Source organism: Amblyomma americanum, chromosome 1 (genome assembly GCF_052857255.1).
Source record: "Amblyomma americanum isolate KBUSLIRL-KWMA chromosome 1, ASM5285725v1, whole genome shotgun sequence".
In the NCBI taxonomy this organism is placed as follows: Eukaryota; Metazoa; Arthropoda; class Arachnida; order Ixodida; family Ixodidae; genus Amblyomma; species Amblyomma americanum.
The window spans coordinates 150,184,266-150,199,884 of NC_135497.1; the positions used below are offsets into that span (position 1 = coordinate 150,184,266).

At 47.7% G+C, this 15,619-nt stretch overlaps 1 protein-coding gene across 2 annotated transcripts in view; it reads right to left on the bottom strand.

Moving 5' to 3' along the window:
• Positions 1-15,619, bottom strand: part of LOC144113923 (protein arginine N-methyltransferase 7-like) — a 93,287-nt gene that overhangs the window by 60,043 nt on the left and 17,625 nt on the right. For both annotated transcript variants that reach the window (XM_077647318.1, XM_077647317.1), the window contains one exon: positions 13,538-13,770. In XM_077647318.1, coding sequence (XP_077503444.1) covers positions 13,538-13,770 — 233 coding nt within the window. The remainder of the gene's footprint in view (positions 1-13,537; positions 13,771-15,619) is intronic.

The following is a 15,619-nucleotide window of genomic DNA, read 5'->3' on the forward strand; positions in this document are numbered from 1 at the left end:
AAAAAAATACGAGAAGGTTGCCGCGGCCGCCTCTCAGCTTGAGAAATCCCGAAGAAACGCTGGGGTGAAATCGCCACAAGCATCTCGCCACGTACTTCTCACTGGCTTGCACAAAAAAACTTGATGTCCCCCTCCCTCCCCCCTCCACGTCAAGCGAAGCTCCCTCGCCTGTGACGGCTTTTAAACAATGCCGTGCCTCTCTTTGAAACGCTGTATCCAGCCGCCAACTGGCTGGAAGTCCACATTGTTAATCAGCAGGGCAAACTGCTTCACCTTTGTGGCCACAATCGGCCCGGTGATAGGCTAGTTCTGGGCATGGGCACCAAGAAACCACTCGTAGAGAGCCTCCTCCACCTCCTTATAGGCACCTTGTCGAACACGTTTGCGCCCACTGTCAAGCGAGTACTTTTCTTTGTCGAACTTCTCAGCAGAGCGGATGGTCGTCGACACCGTCAGTTGCGATAGTGTGTACTTCTTAACCAAGTCACACACTTTCTTACTGTCTTTGTAGTACTTCACGATACTGCACTTCGTCTCCAGATCGATAGCCGTGCGCTTTCTTTTCACTGGCAACGTCATCCGATAATCAGCGGGCGGATCCAGCCATCTTCCGTTTCGGCGGCAATTCAAACAATACGGAGAAACCACGTGGCCAGGAACGACTTCGACGCAATCAACTAACACAAACAAATCCGTTGGCAGAACTGCGAAGAATGAGGGGCAAGCGAGCAAATCAGCGCTGTTGGTGCGTTGGCAAGGTCCATTCGTGTTTTGGAGGGCGGTGCGGCGTAGAGCTATTGGCGCAGCCCATTTGTGTTCGGAGGAATGGAAGTGCGGCGGGAGAGAGGCGCGTGAGGCTGGCAATGCAGACAAGGCCGGAAAACAGGTTCTATTGTATAAGCGCGCGGTGGGGAGGGTGCAGGGGCTGGAATTTCTCTTTTTTTTCTTTTCAAGGATTTCGCACTCCACTACCTTTTGGCAAGAGCACTGAGGAGACAGACTTTATTGTTATAACCGATAATGCGGCATGAGGGCATTGTAGTAAGCAGATTATTTTACCATAGAAAACATAAAAAAGTGGACGGCGCAGCAGCTTTTCATTGTTGTAACCGATATATTGTTAAAACCAGTATCGTTATACAGTGCAATCCACTTATAAAGATATCGAAAAATCCGGAAAAAATTATCGTTATAAGCGATCATCGCTATATCTGGACTGCCATAAAAATGGCTGCCAAACATACCTTTGTAGCTCCTGACTCAAGTTTTACACTTGCGCTGAAGAACAGCAATTGCAGAACGTAAGATTTGAGAAACGCATTTCCTTGTCATGTTTAACAAGGATCTCAAGCGTTAGGGGTGCTAAAGTAATTTGAGATGGGCACATCCTTGCGTGGCAGTTTCACTACTGCAGTGTGCATTGCATCCAGCTGCTGTGCCACTGCGAGAGTCCTCCAAAATTCATTGCTTAGTCTCCAGCGTCACAGCTTTGCACTTGGTCGGCGCCATCTTCGACAGGCGGACAGCACTGGTCTAACTGCCTCAGGCTCTCTGCTTCTGCGCTTGTTCTCGTACAGGCATGCGAGGGGCGCCACCACTTTTTTTTTTTCCCCTCTCTCTTTCCCACCGTGCTCCTTCCGTAGAGCAGGCGATGCGACCAACGTGCAGAGCAACTGGCGCCGTCTTGCGGCGCTTCCGCCAACTCGAGATGCTCGCTCTCCGTGGCTTTCGTAATCGGCGCGCACGGGAAAAATGGTGGCAGGCACAGCGAACTCGGAAATCCGAAGTTTTCACCCCATCTCGACATCGTTCAAGGGAACTCTGCCCCGCAAATGTCATGCTCAGCATGGAAAACGATGTCCAGAAGGCAAAATTCTGATCGTTGTATCCGATATTCGGTCACAAACATGTCGTTATATATGGTTTTTTTTTTCCATAGCCTCAATGCATAAGTTGATACATTTAAGTCAACTTATCGCTGTAACCGATATATCATTATATGTGGTATCGTTGTAAGTGGACTGCACTGTAAGTGGGTTCGAATGTACTTGAGAATGGCACTGGTCTAGTTTCCTTTTTTTTTCACTGTCTCTTTTAGAGTTTAGAGCGCAGTCTTAAGTGCCAGCTCCTGGGTTAGGTGGCATACCTTGTTGGTGTAACCAGCTACAGAGGAATGGCGGCGATAGCGAAGAGAGCGTGAGGAGGAATGCAAACAAGGAGGAAACATCGGCAAAGTGAAGAGTAGAGAACAGTAGCATGCGCCGTCCTATGCTCAACGATGATGTCACCAAAAAGGTATGCATCGGTCACCAGAGATGACGTCACTGTAAGACTTTTGGCAACTATGGAGATAGTGCCAAGTACTGCTGGCTTTCTCAGACTACAACGATAGCGAAAAGAGTGTGAGGGGGAAGCAGAGAAAGAAATAATGGAGACAGAGTGTTGGCGGCGATAGCGAAGAGAGCGTGAGGAGGAATGCGAACAAGGAGGAAACATCGGCAAAGTGAAGAGTAGAGAACAGTAGCATGCGCCGTCCTACGCTCAACGACGATGTCACCAAAAAGGTATGCATCGCTCACCAGAGATGGCGTCACTGTAAGACTTTTGGCAACTATGGAGATAGTGCCAAGTACTGCTGGCTTTCTCAGACTACAACGATAGTGAAAAGAGTGTGAGGGGGAAGCAGAGAAAGAAATAATGGAGGCAGAGTGTTGGCGGCGATAGCGAAGAGAGCGTGAGGAGGAATGCGAACAAGGAGGAAACATCGGCAAAGTGAAGAGTAGAGAACAGTAGCATGCGCCGTCCTATGCTCAACGATGATGTCACCAAAAAGGTATGCATCGCTCACCAGAGATGGCGTCACTGTAAGACTTTTGGCAACTATGGAGATAGTGCCAAGTACTGCTGGCTTTCTCAGACTACAACGATAGCGAAAAGAGTGTGAGGGGGAAGCAGAGAAAGAAATAATGGAGACAGAGTGTTGGCGGCGATAGCGAAGAGAGCGTGAGGAGGAATGCGAACAAGGAGGAAACATCGGCAAAGTGAAGAGTAGAGAACAGTAGCATGCGCCGTCCTACGCTCAACGATGATGTCACCAAAAAGGTATGCATCGCTCATTAGAGATGGCGTCACTGTAAGACTTTTGGCAACTATGGAGATAGTGCCAAGTACTGCTGGCTTTCTCAGACTACAACGATAGTGAAAAGAGTGTGAGGGGGAAGCAGAGAAAGAAATAATGGAGGCAGAGTGTTGGCGGCGATAGCGAAGAGAGCGTGAGGAGGAATGCAAACAAGGAGGAAACATCGGCAAAGTGAAGAGTAGAGAACAGTAGCATGCGCCGTCCTACGCTCAACGATGATGTCACCAAAAAGGTATGCATCGCTCACCAGAGATGGCGTCACTGTAAGACTTTTGGCAACTATGGAGATAGTGCCAAGTACTGCTGGCTTTCTCAGACTACAACGATAGTGAAAAGAGTGTGAGGGGGAAGCAGAGAAAGAAATAATGGAGGCAGAGTGTTGGCGGCGATAGCGAAGAGAGCGTGAGGAGGAATGCGAACAAGGAGGAAACATCGGCAAAGTGAAGAGTAGAGAACAGTAGCATGCGCCGTCCTACGCTCAACGATGATGTCACCAAAAAGGTATGCATCGCTCATTAGAGATGGCGTCACTGTAAGACTTTTGGCAACTATGGAGATAGTGCCAAGTACTGCTGGCTTTCTCAGACTACAACGATAGTGAAAAGAGTGTGAGGGGGAAGCAGAGAAAGAAATAATGGAGGCAGAGTGTTGGCGGCGATAGCGAAGAGAGCGTGAGGAGGAATGCAAACAAGGAGGAAACATCGGCAAAGTGAAGAGTAGAGAACAGTAGCATGCGCCGTCCTACGCTCAACGATGATGTCACCAAAAAGGTATGCATCGCTCACCAGAGATGGCGTCACTGTAAGACTTTTGGCAACTATGGAGATAGTGCCAAGTACTGCTGGCTTTCTCAGACTACAACGATAGTGAAAAGAGTGTGAGGGGGAAGCAGAGAAAGAAATAATGGAGGCAGAGTGTTGGCGGCGATAGCGAAGAGAGCGTGAGGAGGAATGCGAACAAGGAGGAAACATCGGCAAAGTGAAGAGTAGAAAACAGTAGCATGCGCCGTCCTATGCTCAACGATGATGTCACCAAAAAGGTATGCATCGCTCACCAGAGATGGCGTCACTGTAAGACTTTTGGCAACTATGGAGATAGTGCCAAGTACTGCTGGCTTTCTCAGACTACAACGATAGCGAAAAGAGTGTGAGGGGGAAGCAGAGAAAGAAATAATGGAGACAGAGTGTTGGCGGCGATAGCGAAGAGAGCGTGAGGAGGAATGCGAACAAGGAGGAAACATCGGCAAAGTGAAGAGTAGAGAACAGTAGCATGCGCCGTCCTACGCTCAACGATGATGTCACCAAAAAGGTATGCATCGCTCATTAGAGATGGCGTCACTGTAAGACTTTTGGCAACTATGGAGATAGTGCCAAGTACTGCTGGCTTTCTCAGACTACAACGATAGTGAAAAGAGTGTGAGGGGGAAGCAGAGAAAGAAATAATGGAGGCAGAGTGTTGGCGGCGATAGCGAAGAGAGCGTGAGGAGGAATGCAAACAAGGAGGAAACATCGGCAAAGTGAAGAGTACAGAACAGTAGCATGCACCGTCCTATGCTCAACGATGATGTCACCAAAAAGGTATGCATCGCTCATCAGAGATGACGTCACTGTAAGACTTTTGGCAACTATGGAGATAGTGCCAAGTACTGCTGGCTTTCTCAGACTACAACGATAGTGAAAAGAGTGTGAGGGGGAAGCAGAGAAAGAAATAATGGAGGCAGAGTGAAAAGTATACACCGTTTTCACGGTGAGCGGGAAAATAGCCTCAAACTCAGCACATGCAGCGCCGCATCTCCTCTCTGGTATGCGCCGGCAGCAGGGGCACCAAGGCATGGTACGCAAAATGGTGTAACGGCGTTGGCACAGCTGCTACTGCACGTTGCTTGTCAACGCTGTCTGGCAGCGCGATGTTTTGCGGTGCTCATGAAGTAAGAATATGGCTGGTTTTGAAAAAGTAAGCCACCAATTAAATCATATCATCCGAGAAAGAGTGTCATTATTTCATGGCGGAACCAGCTGCAAGCAGCTGATGCAAAGCAGCAAGCAGCGCGATGCCAAGGGCGGTGCTCTGCTTGCTAACGAGATGTCTATGTTTTATATTTTGTAGGGCACACATTCTGAGTTCTGAATTGTAGCTGCATTTGTAACTGCAACTGTTCACACAACCACAAAGCGAAGGAACAGCATGCGCAGCTATTGACCGTGCTCTATGTTGGTGTTTTATGGCTCTCTGCAGTACAGCTGTATCATGCGTTGCTCATTGCACAGTCCGTCCTGTTTCACCCAATCATGCCTGCCACGACATAAAAGTGAGCTACCTTCATATCGCATGAAAATATTTCAATTTAAGCAGGTTTCGTCACGTGCGTATCATTTACCACTGTTTATGAGGTTTGTCGTCCCATCCCAGTGAACGTAAAACCATATGTCGTGCATTTTACCTCCTGCGCTATATCATAGAATTGGGCTGCTGATCTGCTTCGTTCACCTTAAGTTATTCAATGTGTGCTGACAGAAATTTTTGCATCTCAACTTGACTGAAGTCCATGATTGCGCTGAGCGGTAGCCGCAGAAAGTCTCCTATTTAACTGACTTTGGTCAGAAAAAGAGCATTGAGATTGGTTACCGAAGTCAGGTTATGAACACTTGAGTGTACTCTGGGAACGATCACTAGTGCCGAGATGTTAAGTGTGTTGTCGCGCCTATAAAGTTATTGATACATTCACTGCATGGCCCTCCTTTAACTCCTTTTTTCCAGATGGCTAATCATACATACAGTCGTGTCTCGTTGATGTGGACACTTTGGTTCCCGAGCAAAACTGTCTATACAGCGAGTCGTCCGTAATAACGAATCTTGAATAAAAACAAAAACAAATATTTTTAAAAATCGTTTTATAATTACAGACTCCTAAGCACAGTGGCGGGCAGAGAAAAGGAAATTAGGCTATCTTAGCAGTTCAAGTGCATTATTCTGGTCGCCATTATTTTGAAAATCAAATGGTTTAGGTTGAAGCATGTTTGAAGCGTCCTAGTGGTCCATGAGACAAATGATAGTGCCTGCTGATGTGATGATAAGTATCTACCACCGCGACTGTTCACATCCCAAAAACTCTATGCTCACTCGGCTGACGACTGCTGAATGTGGTTTTCAACGGAGCATACAGATAATTCTTCTTTGCAAGCAGTCATCCAATGTGGCAAACGGTAAGGTGTGTCGACCTGGCACCTTACCACTGTAAAGCATGAAAGCGCGCACACAGAGAAAGGCAACAACTACAGCATTTGCACATTCGCCTGTCTTTTGCTGGTGTTCTGCACTCAAATTATAAGGGGCAGAACATCTGGTACAGGCACTCGTGATTTTGTTCTCATTGCTGTCCATATTAACGTGACAAAAATACATGGCTCCCAATGGGCTCTGTGCATTATCACCCTGCCCATTGTCCGGACAGCGAGTTTTCATATTCATCATCATCATCATCAGCCTTACTACACCCACTGCAGGGCAAAGGCCTCTCCCATGTCTCTCCAATTAACCCTATCCTTTGCCAGCTGCATCCAGCCTTTGCCTGCAAACTTCTTAATCTCATCCGCCCTCCTAACCTTCTGCTGCCCCCTGCTATGCTTACTTTCTCTTGGAATCTACTCCGTTACCCTTAAGGACCAGCGGTTATCTTGCCTTCGCATTACATGCCCTGCCCAAGCCCATTTCTTTCTCTTGATTTCGACTAGGATGTCATTAACCCGTGTTTGTTCCCTCACCCACTTTGCCCGCTTCCGGTCTCTTAACGTTACACCTATCATTTTTCTTTCCATCGCTCGCTGCGTTGTCCTTTCATATTAATGAGGTGTAAATACAATGAAAAATTTTGGTCCCCAGAAAAACTGTCCATAAATCGAGTCGTCCATATTAACGGGGGTCGTATTAACGGGGCACGACTGTACATCAGCTGGAAGTCTTTGAATTGGTGGGTAACGTCAAGGGGTGGACTGAAATTTGCAGTGCCCATATTATACCAGTATTGTAACTGTAACGTTCAATGCAGACCTGTCCACTATGCGTTAGTCTTGGAACCGCGATCATACCACTATCCAGGCCCAAATTAATATAAAAAGGAGGTAAACTTACCATCACTGTTACGACAAATTCTCAATAAATTTCATTGTAACGAAAACAACTTCTTAAACAGTGCACGACACAATAGCATTATAAAAACCACTTGCACTGCGCTTCTATCCCAGGTTCAACATGGGTGCCGGATTTTCTTCTGCGTGCCTGCTATCCACAAAATGGGTTGAATATAACTGAGAGTTCATAATTGGTACGAACACTTTTTTGTTTATGCAAAACGTCTATTGGCAATTTAATTCCAAGTCGACAAGAAAGCAGTATAGCAGAAGCATGCTGCAACCACATTGGGACTGTCGTTGCATGCTTCGCACACAAGCTCTCGGCGATCCGCTTCCAATTTCTTTGATTACAGTCAAACCCACTTATAACAATACCAGTTATAACAATATATCAGATATAATAATGGTCAGTTGCGGCACCGTCAGCTTTACCATGTGTTCTAAAGTAAAATAAACCGCTTATAGCAATGCTGTAATAGCACATTATCGGTTACGACAATTAAATCTGGTCAACCATAAAAGAAACAAAAACATGGAAACGCTACAACCGCATCAGCAAAACCACGCTTACAGCACAAAAGTGCGCCTGTGTGGAGCCGACCAACGGACCAAGCTGGAAGCTGGCGCAGCGATGGTGGAAAAGCGAAAGAACCCGTGACCACGCGCTCAGAGACACCGCCATTGGGCGGGGCGAGGATGCTTGCTTGTTGCAGCGACGCAGGCAGAAGCGACCGACGCGTTCCCCGTGTGCAAAAGGCCCATGCAAAGAAGAAAGTAGGGAGGTAGGGAGTCTTGGTGGAGCAGTCCATTATGAACGTTTCTGAGGGGTGTGCCGCTCACAGAAAAAAGATGCGCTGGCGCGTTTTTCCTTGTTTTTGCATTCTGAGCTACGGCTCGCACCAGCAGAATGTGCATTGCCCCAGCTTCCCCTATTCTTCACTAACTTGGCCATGGTCCCCGCTTCGCAGATTTCACATGTCCCAAGGGTAGGCGTCACTACATCAGGTGAGCTGCTGCATTGCTGCATTGGCCACGTGCGTCAAGCCTACTCCCAATCAGTCTGTGCGGTGCACGCACGTTGCCAGCTGTCATCGCACCCTTGGTTCTGCATGCTCCTTGGATTTTCCATAAGAATTGCTTCCGGAAAACGGGCATGATATGCCAGTGGCACGAAGGAGCGCGAAGCTCCCACCGGTGCAGTGTTGACGGTGCTTAGGTCACCGGTGAACGGTGATGATTTCGGCGAGTCGAGTCGAAAAACCCTTGCATGCTGACGATGGAGTCATGACAAATGAACACTGACGAGGCGATCATGGCAGCTGTCACCGGCACGGACAGCAACAGGCAGGAAACTTTGCCAGTTGTTATATAATAGTAAAAGCTCGTCATTCGACCGACATCAATTCGGAAATCCGTATAATTTGAACTGCTAGCACAGACCTTGCCAACGCCCATGTAAGTCTATGGCATCGTATGCTCGCTAATTCGGACATTATGGGTCTCGCATTGGTTAATTCGAACGGGCTCCCGAAGTGAGGCTACTTCCAGGTATGACTGGCGCGGCAATCGATCGACCAAATAACCATGTTCAAACCTGAATTCTATGCTGCAGAGTCATCCATGCACCTGAGATGCGCATACAACGCCAGGCATGACGACAGACGCACGGCCCATTTTCGAAATCAGTCAGACCGCGTAGTTTCGTTTTCGCTTTTCTGAACTTCGCGCAAGCCTGTAGCAGCAGCTAACTGAGCCCTGCTGGGTGCTGTTTCGGGCGCTGATTGGCGCAATCACATTCGTCCGCATGGTTCCTTTTCAGATTCTTCCAGTGCGCCGAAACTGTGCGCTCGTCACGTGCCGTTAGCTGTTTGTGCAGTGAAGCCTCCTCACATGCGACGTTGCCTCTGTGAGGGGTGTGACGCAGTAGCGGTGGAGCTCCAGCGCTTGCGCGTCGCACCGTGAACATTGTCGGGAAGGCCCTTACCACTTTTGAGCAGTCCTGCTTCGACGCTCCCGACAGTATGCATGCAATAAGGATTCATGAAAATGTGAAAAGAAAATAATCGTCGCGCCGTTATCATCTCAAAAGCAAGCATTGATAGTCCAGCCTTTCACCAAACAAATATACCGCGATGCAATCGGTTCTAGTTAGTTTTTCAGGATCATTCGATAATTTGAACATTTTTCCAGTCCCCTGAAGTTTGAATTAACGAGCTTTTACAGGCCTTAGAACAATCAAACCCCTCTGGGTCTTTCCTCTCAATGAATGCTCTAAAGTTTGTCATCTTTTCTTTTTTTCGGCACAACCCAGCTATAACAATGGTACTTCCAGGGCACTTCAATACTGTTGTAAGTGGGTTTGACTGTATTTGTGCAGTCCACGATCAAGCAGTGTTGTCCCGACAACCGAAACACTGAGAACGGCATTAATAAAGGGATAAAAATCTCTTAAATAGCAAAAGAGTGACGAAAAAGGCTGCTCTGCAGTGCATAAAGTGCGCGACTGCACAGCGCACTTCAGACTGTCAGCAGTGGACCGTCGTGAACAGATATGGCTGTTGACATGCAGTGCACGGGGTTAGAGTATTTTCCTCCTGCGTAGCTTGCCTTCAGTAAAATGGTCTATAGAAGAGTAGTGCACTGGCTGTTCGAGCTGCCCAAGTCGAAACCCAGAGATGCCTCCGTTCGGCATTGCGTTCCGTATGCGGTCGCCGAAATTTAGGATACCACAGCAGCTGCACTCAAAAATCGCATTACTGAGAAGCATAACCATCGGCTAATTTTTTTCTCCCTGTATCCCACAGCGACTGCTATTTGTGTGTGTTTTTCTCCTGGATTTTGCTTTCCATCTTAATCAAAGTCTCTCTATCTCGTTCCTTCTGCTGCACAGGCAAAGTGCGCGGCACCGATATCTGACCATCACTGCGCAGCGATAACACATGGTGCAATGTCATATCAGTTGAAAATGCGGCCCCCGAGTTTTTAAGCCCCATGTCAACAAGCAGGTCCAAGCTCAAATTTTGTTGCGCAACAACAGCTCCACGCTTCTACCCTTTGGGTGTGCCGTAGCCAACTGGGAATACGCGCTGCTCGTTCAGCGGTGGCAGCAGCACGCGCTTCAGTCTGGCTGGGGCACAGGAGGGGATGCCGAACCGCAACGTGCGCCTGTGTTTCAGCACTACTCGCACTGAACACTGCATTTGCGCAGCAAGTTTTAAATCTATAAAGCCGATATTCTCACACATCTCAAGTTCAAGCGTGGCATGGGAACCGAAGTAATGACTTGAGCAATGCACCTAGCCTCGCATTTGCTTAACGGACAAGTCAGGGGGTGATTTTCCAGCGGATGAAGCACGCATGTCTCTTACCTTCCAAGGGTTTTCAGTGGATAATACACCATGAATGTGGAGAATTTTTTTTTTCGCGCACGCCACGAACTTTTGTCCCTGAGAGTATACGATTACTTCTGCAAGGATGCCATATGAAAACAACAGAAGCTTTGCCTCATATTCAACAATAAAGAAAATCGATCGAGCACGCCATTTTGTTTCTCATTGCTTATACAACATACGGTATTTTGTCAGATTTACCTTGAGGGACACGTCATAAAGGATTTGATCACCGACTTGTGAAACGCATTTCTCGCTCAGTTGTGCTTCATCATTGTCAATCGTCTGCTCCACAGAGTAGACGTGATTACCGAGCTTTCCACCCTTAATCAAGTTCGCTTTACAAAATAGCTTTCAAGCTGGCAGATCTTTTTGAAGCCGCACTGCAGACGGTAAATCACAACGTGCCGCAGATGTAGTACAACGGCTCTGTACATGCATGGAAGAGAGGGAATTTGGCGGCAGAAGAAAGTGCACAGTGGATATCCCCAGCTTCTATTTTCCTGCCAGAGATGGCACTCCCCGTCAAGTGCACTTAAAGAGCAGTAGCGCCGCTCGGCAGTGCTTTCGGAACTTTTTCAGTCTGTGGGAGGCAACACACAGCACATGAGGCACACACGATGCCCAGATCTGACCATGTCAGATCTATGCACCAGTGCAGGCACGATAGTGCACTGTTTTTTCCGCACTGACAAGAAAGCATGCTCCTGCAATACAGCTTCCCTGCAGTTGTGGGTGAAGATGCTCGAAAGCCATCTTGTGAGGGTGGGCTTTCTTACGTAGAAGCATTTTATATTTTTGTTCTTTCCTTGACAGTGGCGCAAGCAAATACCCCGTGAGTGCTGTTGCACGGTGTTGCCATGGTTCGTAGGCCCGCGAAATTTATCTTAGCCAAAGGACACGGCAAACAGTTCATCTAAAACGGATTTTTTTTACACCAAGTTCTATAGGAAATAACTAGGGGTGTGCGAATAATGAAACTTTCGAATACGAATCGAATACGAATATGAAGAAAAAATGGCTTCGAGTATCGAACCGAATATTGAATATCTGTTCAGTACAAAAAAACTTTCAGAAAATGATAAACAAACAAATACTGTTGCCCTTATTTTTTTAAAAAATAGTGTATGGTCTTTGAAACTAAAATAAACAAAACTAGACTGCCTCAGTACCATACAAAAAAACATCATGTGCACAGAAATGTATACTACCTGATTAGACAGCATAACAGTATCTAAACTATAATGAGGCCATGCAAAACAAAATCCATAAAATGACAAGACTAGCAACAAAAAATTACATGATGACTAGTAAAGCCTCATTCATTTGGAGTTTAAGGGACCGGAAGAAATGCCCGGTTCAGCCGAAGGCCTGTTTATAAAATTCCTTCCCCCCCAAAAAAAGACCTGCTGAAAATGAGAAGATGCAGTAAGGCCTTATGAGGTGGCTCCATTGCACTAACACCTGTAAACCCGTGACGAGCCGCCAGTTTTGGAGTGCTAGAGGAAAAGCACAAATGTAAGCAAGGGGCCGGGGAACACACACTGGTGTCGGAACAGCGAGACGGTTTCTAAAATGGAAAAAGAAATAACCTGCGACACGCCAGTCGGCGTCCGAAAGCCACGCGGAGCTGAGATTGGAGTACCGGCGAATGTGCGGCCCAACAGGTGCAGTTGCCGCGGGGCAGCGGCGAAGCTCAGAAACCGAAACTACGCGGCCAGGCTATTTTTTTGACCTAGCGACAGGGGCCTTCTGATGGTTGTCACGCCTGCCGTTACGCCCACTAAAGAGGTGCGCGGGTTACAATGCACTATGCAATAGGCGAGATTTTTACAGGATCGCTTGCCCTATTGTGACAACTCTACGCGCCCCTTCAGGAGGCTCCCGCGACACTCCACAAGTAGGCTTTACCGCATAGCGTAGTTTACAAAACGGGATGGCGGAGGTCGCACTCGGAGAGTTATGAAGACGACAGGACGCATTCTTCGGATATGGGCATTAAATATGTAACGCATTACGGAAGGATAAAAAGAAGCGCAATTTCGCGCTGCGATCTTCGAAGCGGGCCATCGGCCATCTTGTTCGCAGCATGTATGATATGTGGGAAAACCCACTTGCGGAATTTCTCACCAGGTCAACCCTAGCGACATCGGAATGCGATCGGTCCGCATGATAAATAATGGAGAAGGAAGGGAATAGGACCTCTGTATTGTTTTCCTGGAATTTTTAACTCTATCATTGGCTAATTTGCCCAGATATTGTGGTTTTGCCACGGTCGGATTTATGAAAGTCTGCGCAGTATACGATCGCTGGCGAGTATTCGGGAATTTTCAAATATTCGGAAATTCTCGAATATCAATTTCTCGAATACGAATACGCATCGAATATCAAACATAATCAATTCGTATTCGAAATTTCGAATATTCGCACACCCTTAGAAATAACCAAATGGTTACACTGCTCATTTTATTTGTGAATTCGTTTTAACGGAAGTCTAGTGTATTTGACAAATTGAACATTAATTAACTTAACCATGTACAGCAATGTTCCGAGGTTCTTACTGCCAGCTTCAATTCACACATTAAACTTAGCAAGCAACTGCTGGCACGTAAATACTACAGAAGCAGTAGGCCTGCCAGACCCGACACAACTTCCCATGCCAGCCACTATCCAAAGGCACTCATATTGCAAATAAGCACCCATTTCATCTCAACTCCCAGGCCCAACACAACTTCCCATTACAACCACAATCCACAGAAAGCACTGAATCAAACCATGAAAGGCACTGATTTCATCTGGTCACACTTCACCGTGGACAAAGAGACAAATTAAAAACAATTTTTCAATGCATAAACATGCCACACAAGGCAATTACTCACCGAAATATGGGTAGTGGTTCAGTGATTGGAAGAAAATCAGATTCCTGCAGCTGGCTGAGCTGAATATCATGCACCGCTGATGTCCCAGCACAAGTTTGCACCGACTGAGGAACTTTGATTTGGAGCTCAGGGGTCATGCAGACAGAACTCAGCGTGTGATGGCTTCTCAAGAATGGTGAATGCACCACTTGAGCATACATTGTTGCAGCGTGTGGCACCACAACACAAGCTGGCTGCAAGGAGAAAGGAAGAGAGCGATAAGCTAAGAATGCAAAACTAACCTGTATATTTACATCAGCTTTCATACAAAACGCGACAGAAACGTCACACGGAATGTGTTGATTTTATGACCAGCGTATTTTTAGATGCAAGGCAATATTTTGCATGTTTTAATTAGAATAAACAGTTTTGCTTCCACCGCGGCAACAGCTCCCACATGACCGCACGTCGCACGCCGTCTCAGTGCTCCCCATTAGTCAGTCGCAGAGCGAACACACCGACGCTGCGACTGAATACCAACCAGACAGAACTCGATCGCAAGCCGTCTGCGACTAGACCGACGGCCCTCCTCAGTCGCAGACCGACGGAATTCACAGTGTCGCAGGCGAAAATCGCATGCATGTGAAACGGGCCTGACCCCTTTGTGCGCCCGGTGCGCGGTATATTTTCCCGAGCCTCATCGCAGGCGAACTGCCCGTCTTGTTTTGTGCAGCTCTCAAGCGAGCTTTCCCCGCCGACGCGCCTTCCAAGATCGCCCTCCCGCCCCTCCTCGCAACTCCGTTCCCCACTCCTCTCTCTCTTGCAAATCCGTGCGTGGCCTCCGCGATCAGCCCCACCAGCGGCAGTGCTGATCACAGAGGTCACGCTCCGTGAAGCAAGCCTTCCGTGGAAGCCAAGAGGTGGCTGCACATACGTTCACGGACGACCCTCATTGGTCTCTCTGCTGGCACTGTGCGTCTGTATCTTTAGCTTAGCTCGACTGCCGCTGGTGCACGTTGCACGTCTACCCTGTCGCGTGCTTTTGTCACTCTTGTTGCGGTGCGGACGTTTCGTTGGCTTCGTTCAAATCTCGGGCCCTGGTTGTAATTCAGGATGGAGGACGGGAACACTGCGTCCATTTCCATTATATTCAGCGGTAAAGAAGATGAAACTGCCTAGAGCGGAGGTGACGGCCACTAGCGTGCAACCCTGCTTCCACAAGGCCGGCTTCGTCGACATAGTTTCTGATGCCCAGTCTGATGCTTTGGAAGATGACCAGCCCGGCGGCGATTTGTGGCAGCGCATCGTCGACTCCGACATGGGGGGTCATGGCATTGGTCGGAATGATTTTATTTCTGTCGATAACAACGCCGACACCACCAAACTGTGCACAGACGAGGGAATTGTTTCTGAAGTGCAGGACGAGAGTGACGCGGGGGAATCAAATGAGGATGAAACTTCGGAGCAAGCACCCATAAGCGCGCCTGTAGCAATGGGCTACATAGAGAGCCTCAGACAACTTGTCTATGCCAAGGGCCTCGGCGAAGAGCACGCTTCTGCGTTACATAAACTGGAAACCTCCCTCATCGGATCTGCGCTGCAAAAATAGACATCGATCACGGACTTTTTCACAAAGAAAAAATTGCTTTTTTGACAAGCAACAGTCTTTAAAGCTGTGGTCCACTTACTACGAACTTCGGGATATAACGAACGGACGCCGCGTGACGCTCATGTTCGTTATAAGCGGGCTCGACTGTACTTGCAAGTGACTACCAAGTTCACTCAGAGCTAATTAAGCAAGGGTTCATGAATTGCAAAAACCCACATAAGCTTTCATGGCCATCAATGACTGAATCCACAACAAAGTATTTTTCCCTGTCTAGGTTGGATTGGCGCACCATGGAGGGTAGACTGACCGGCGCACATTGCACTCTCCCAGTGTTCCACGCAGATTAGTTGCATGTCGACCCATTGCAGTCCACTAGGTATCCACTAGGCTATCAAGAGCACCGTACACAAAATGGTTACTTAGTAGATACACCACAGATGAATTCTAAAAGTTGCAATTGATCAAAGTAAGCGCTTCGTTCTGGCATAGATAAG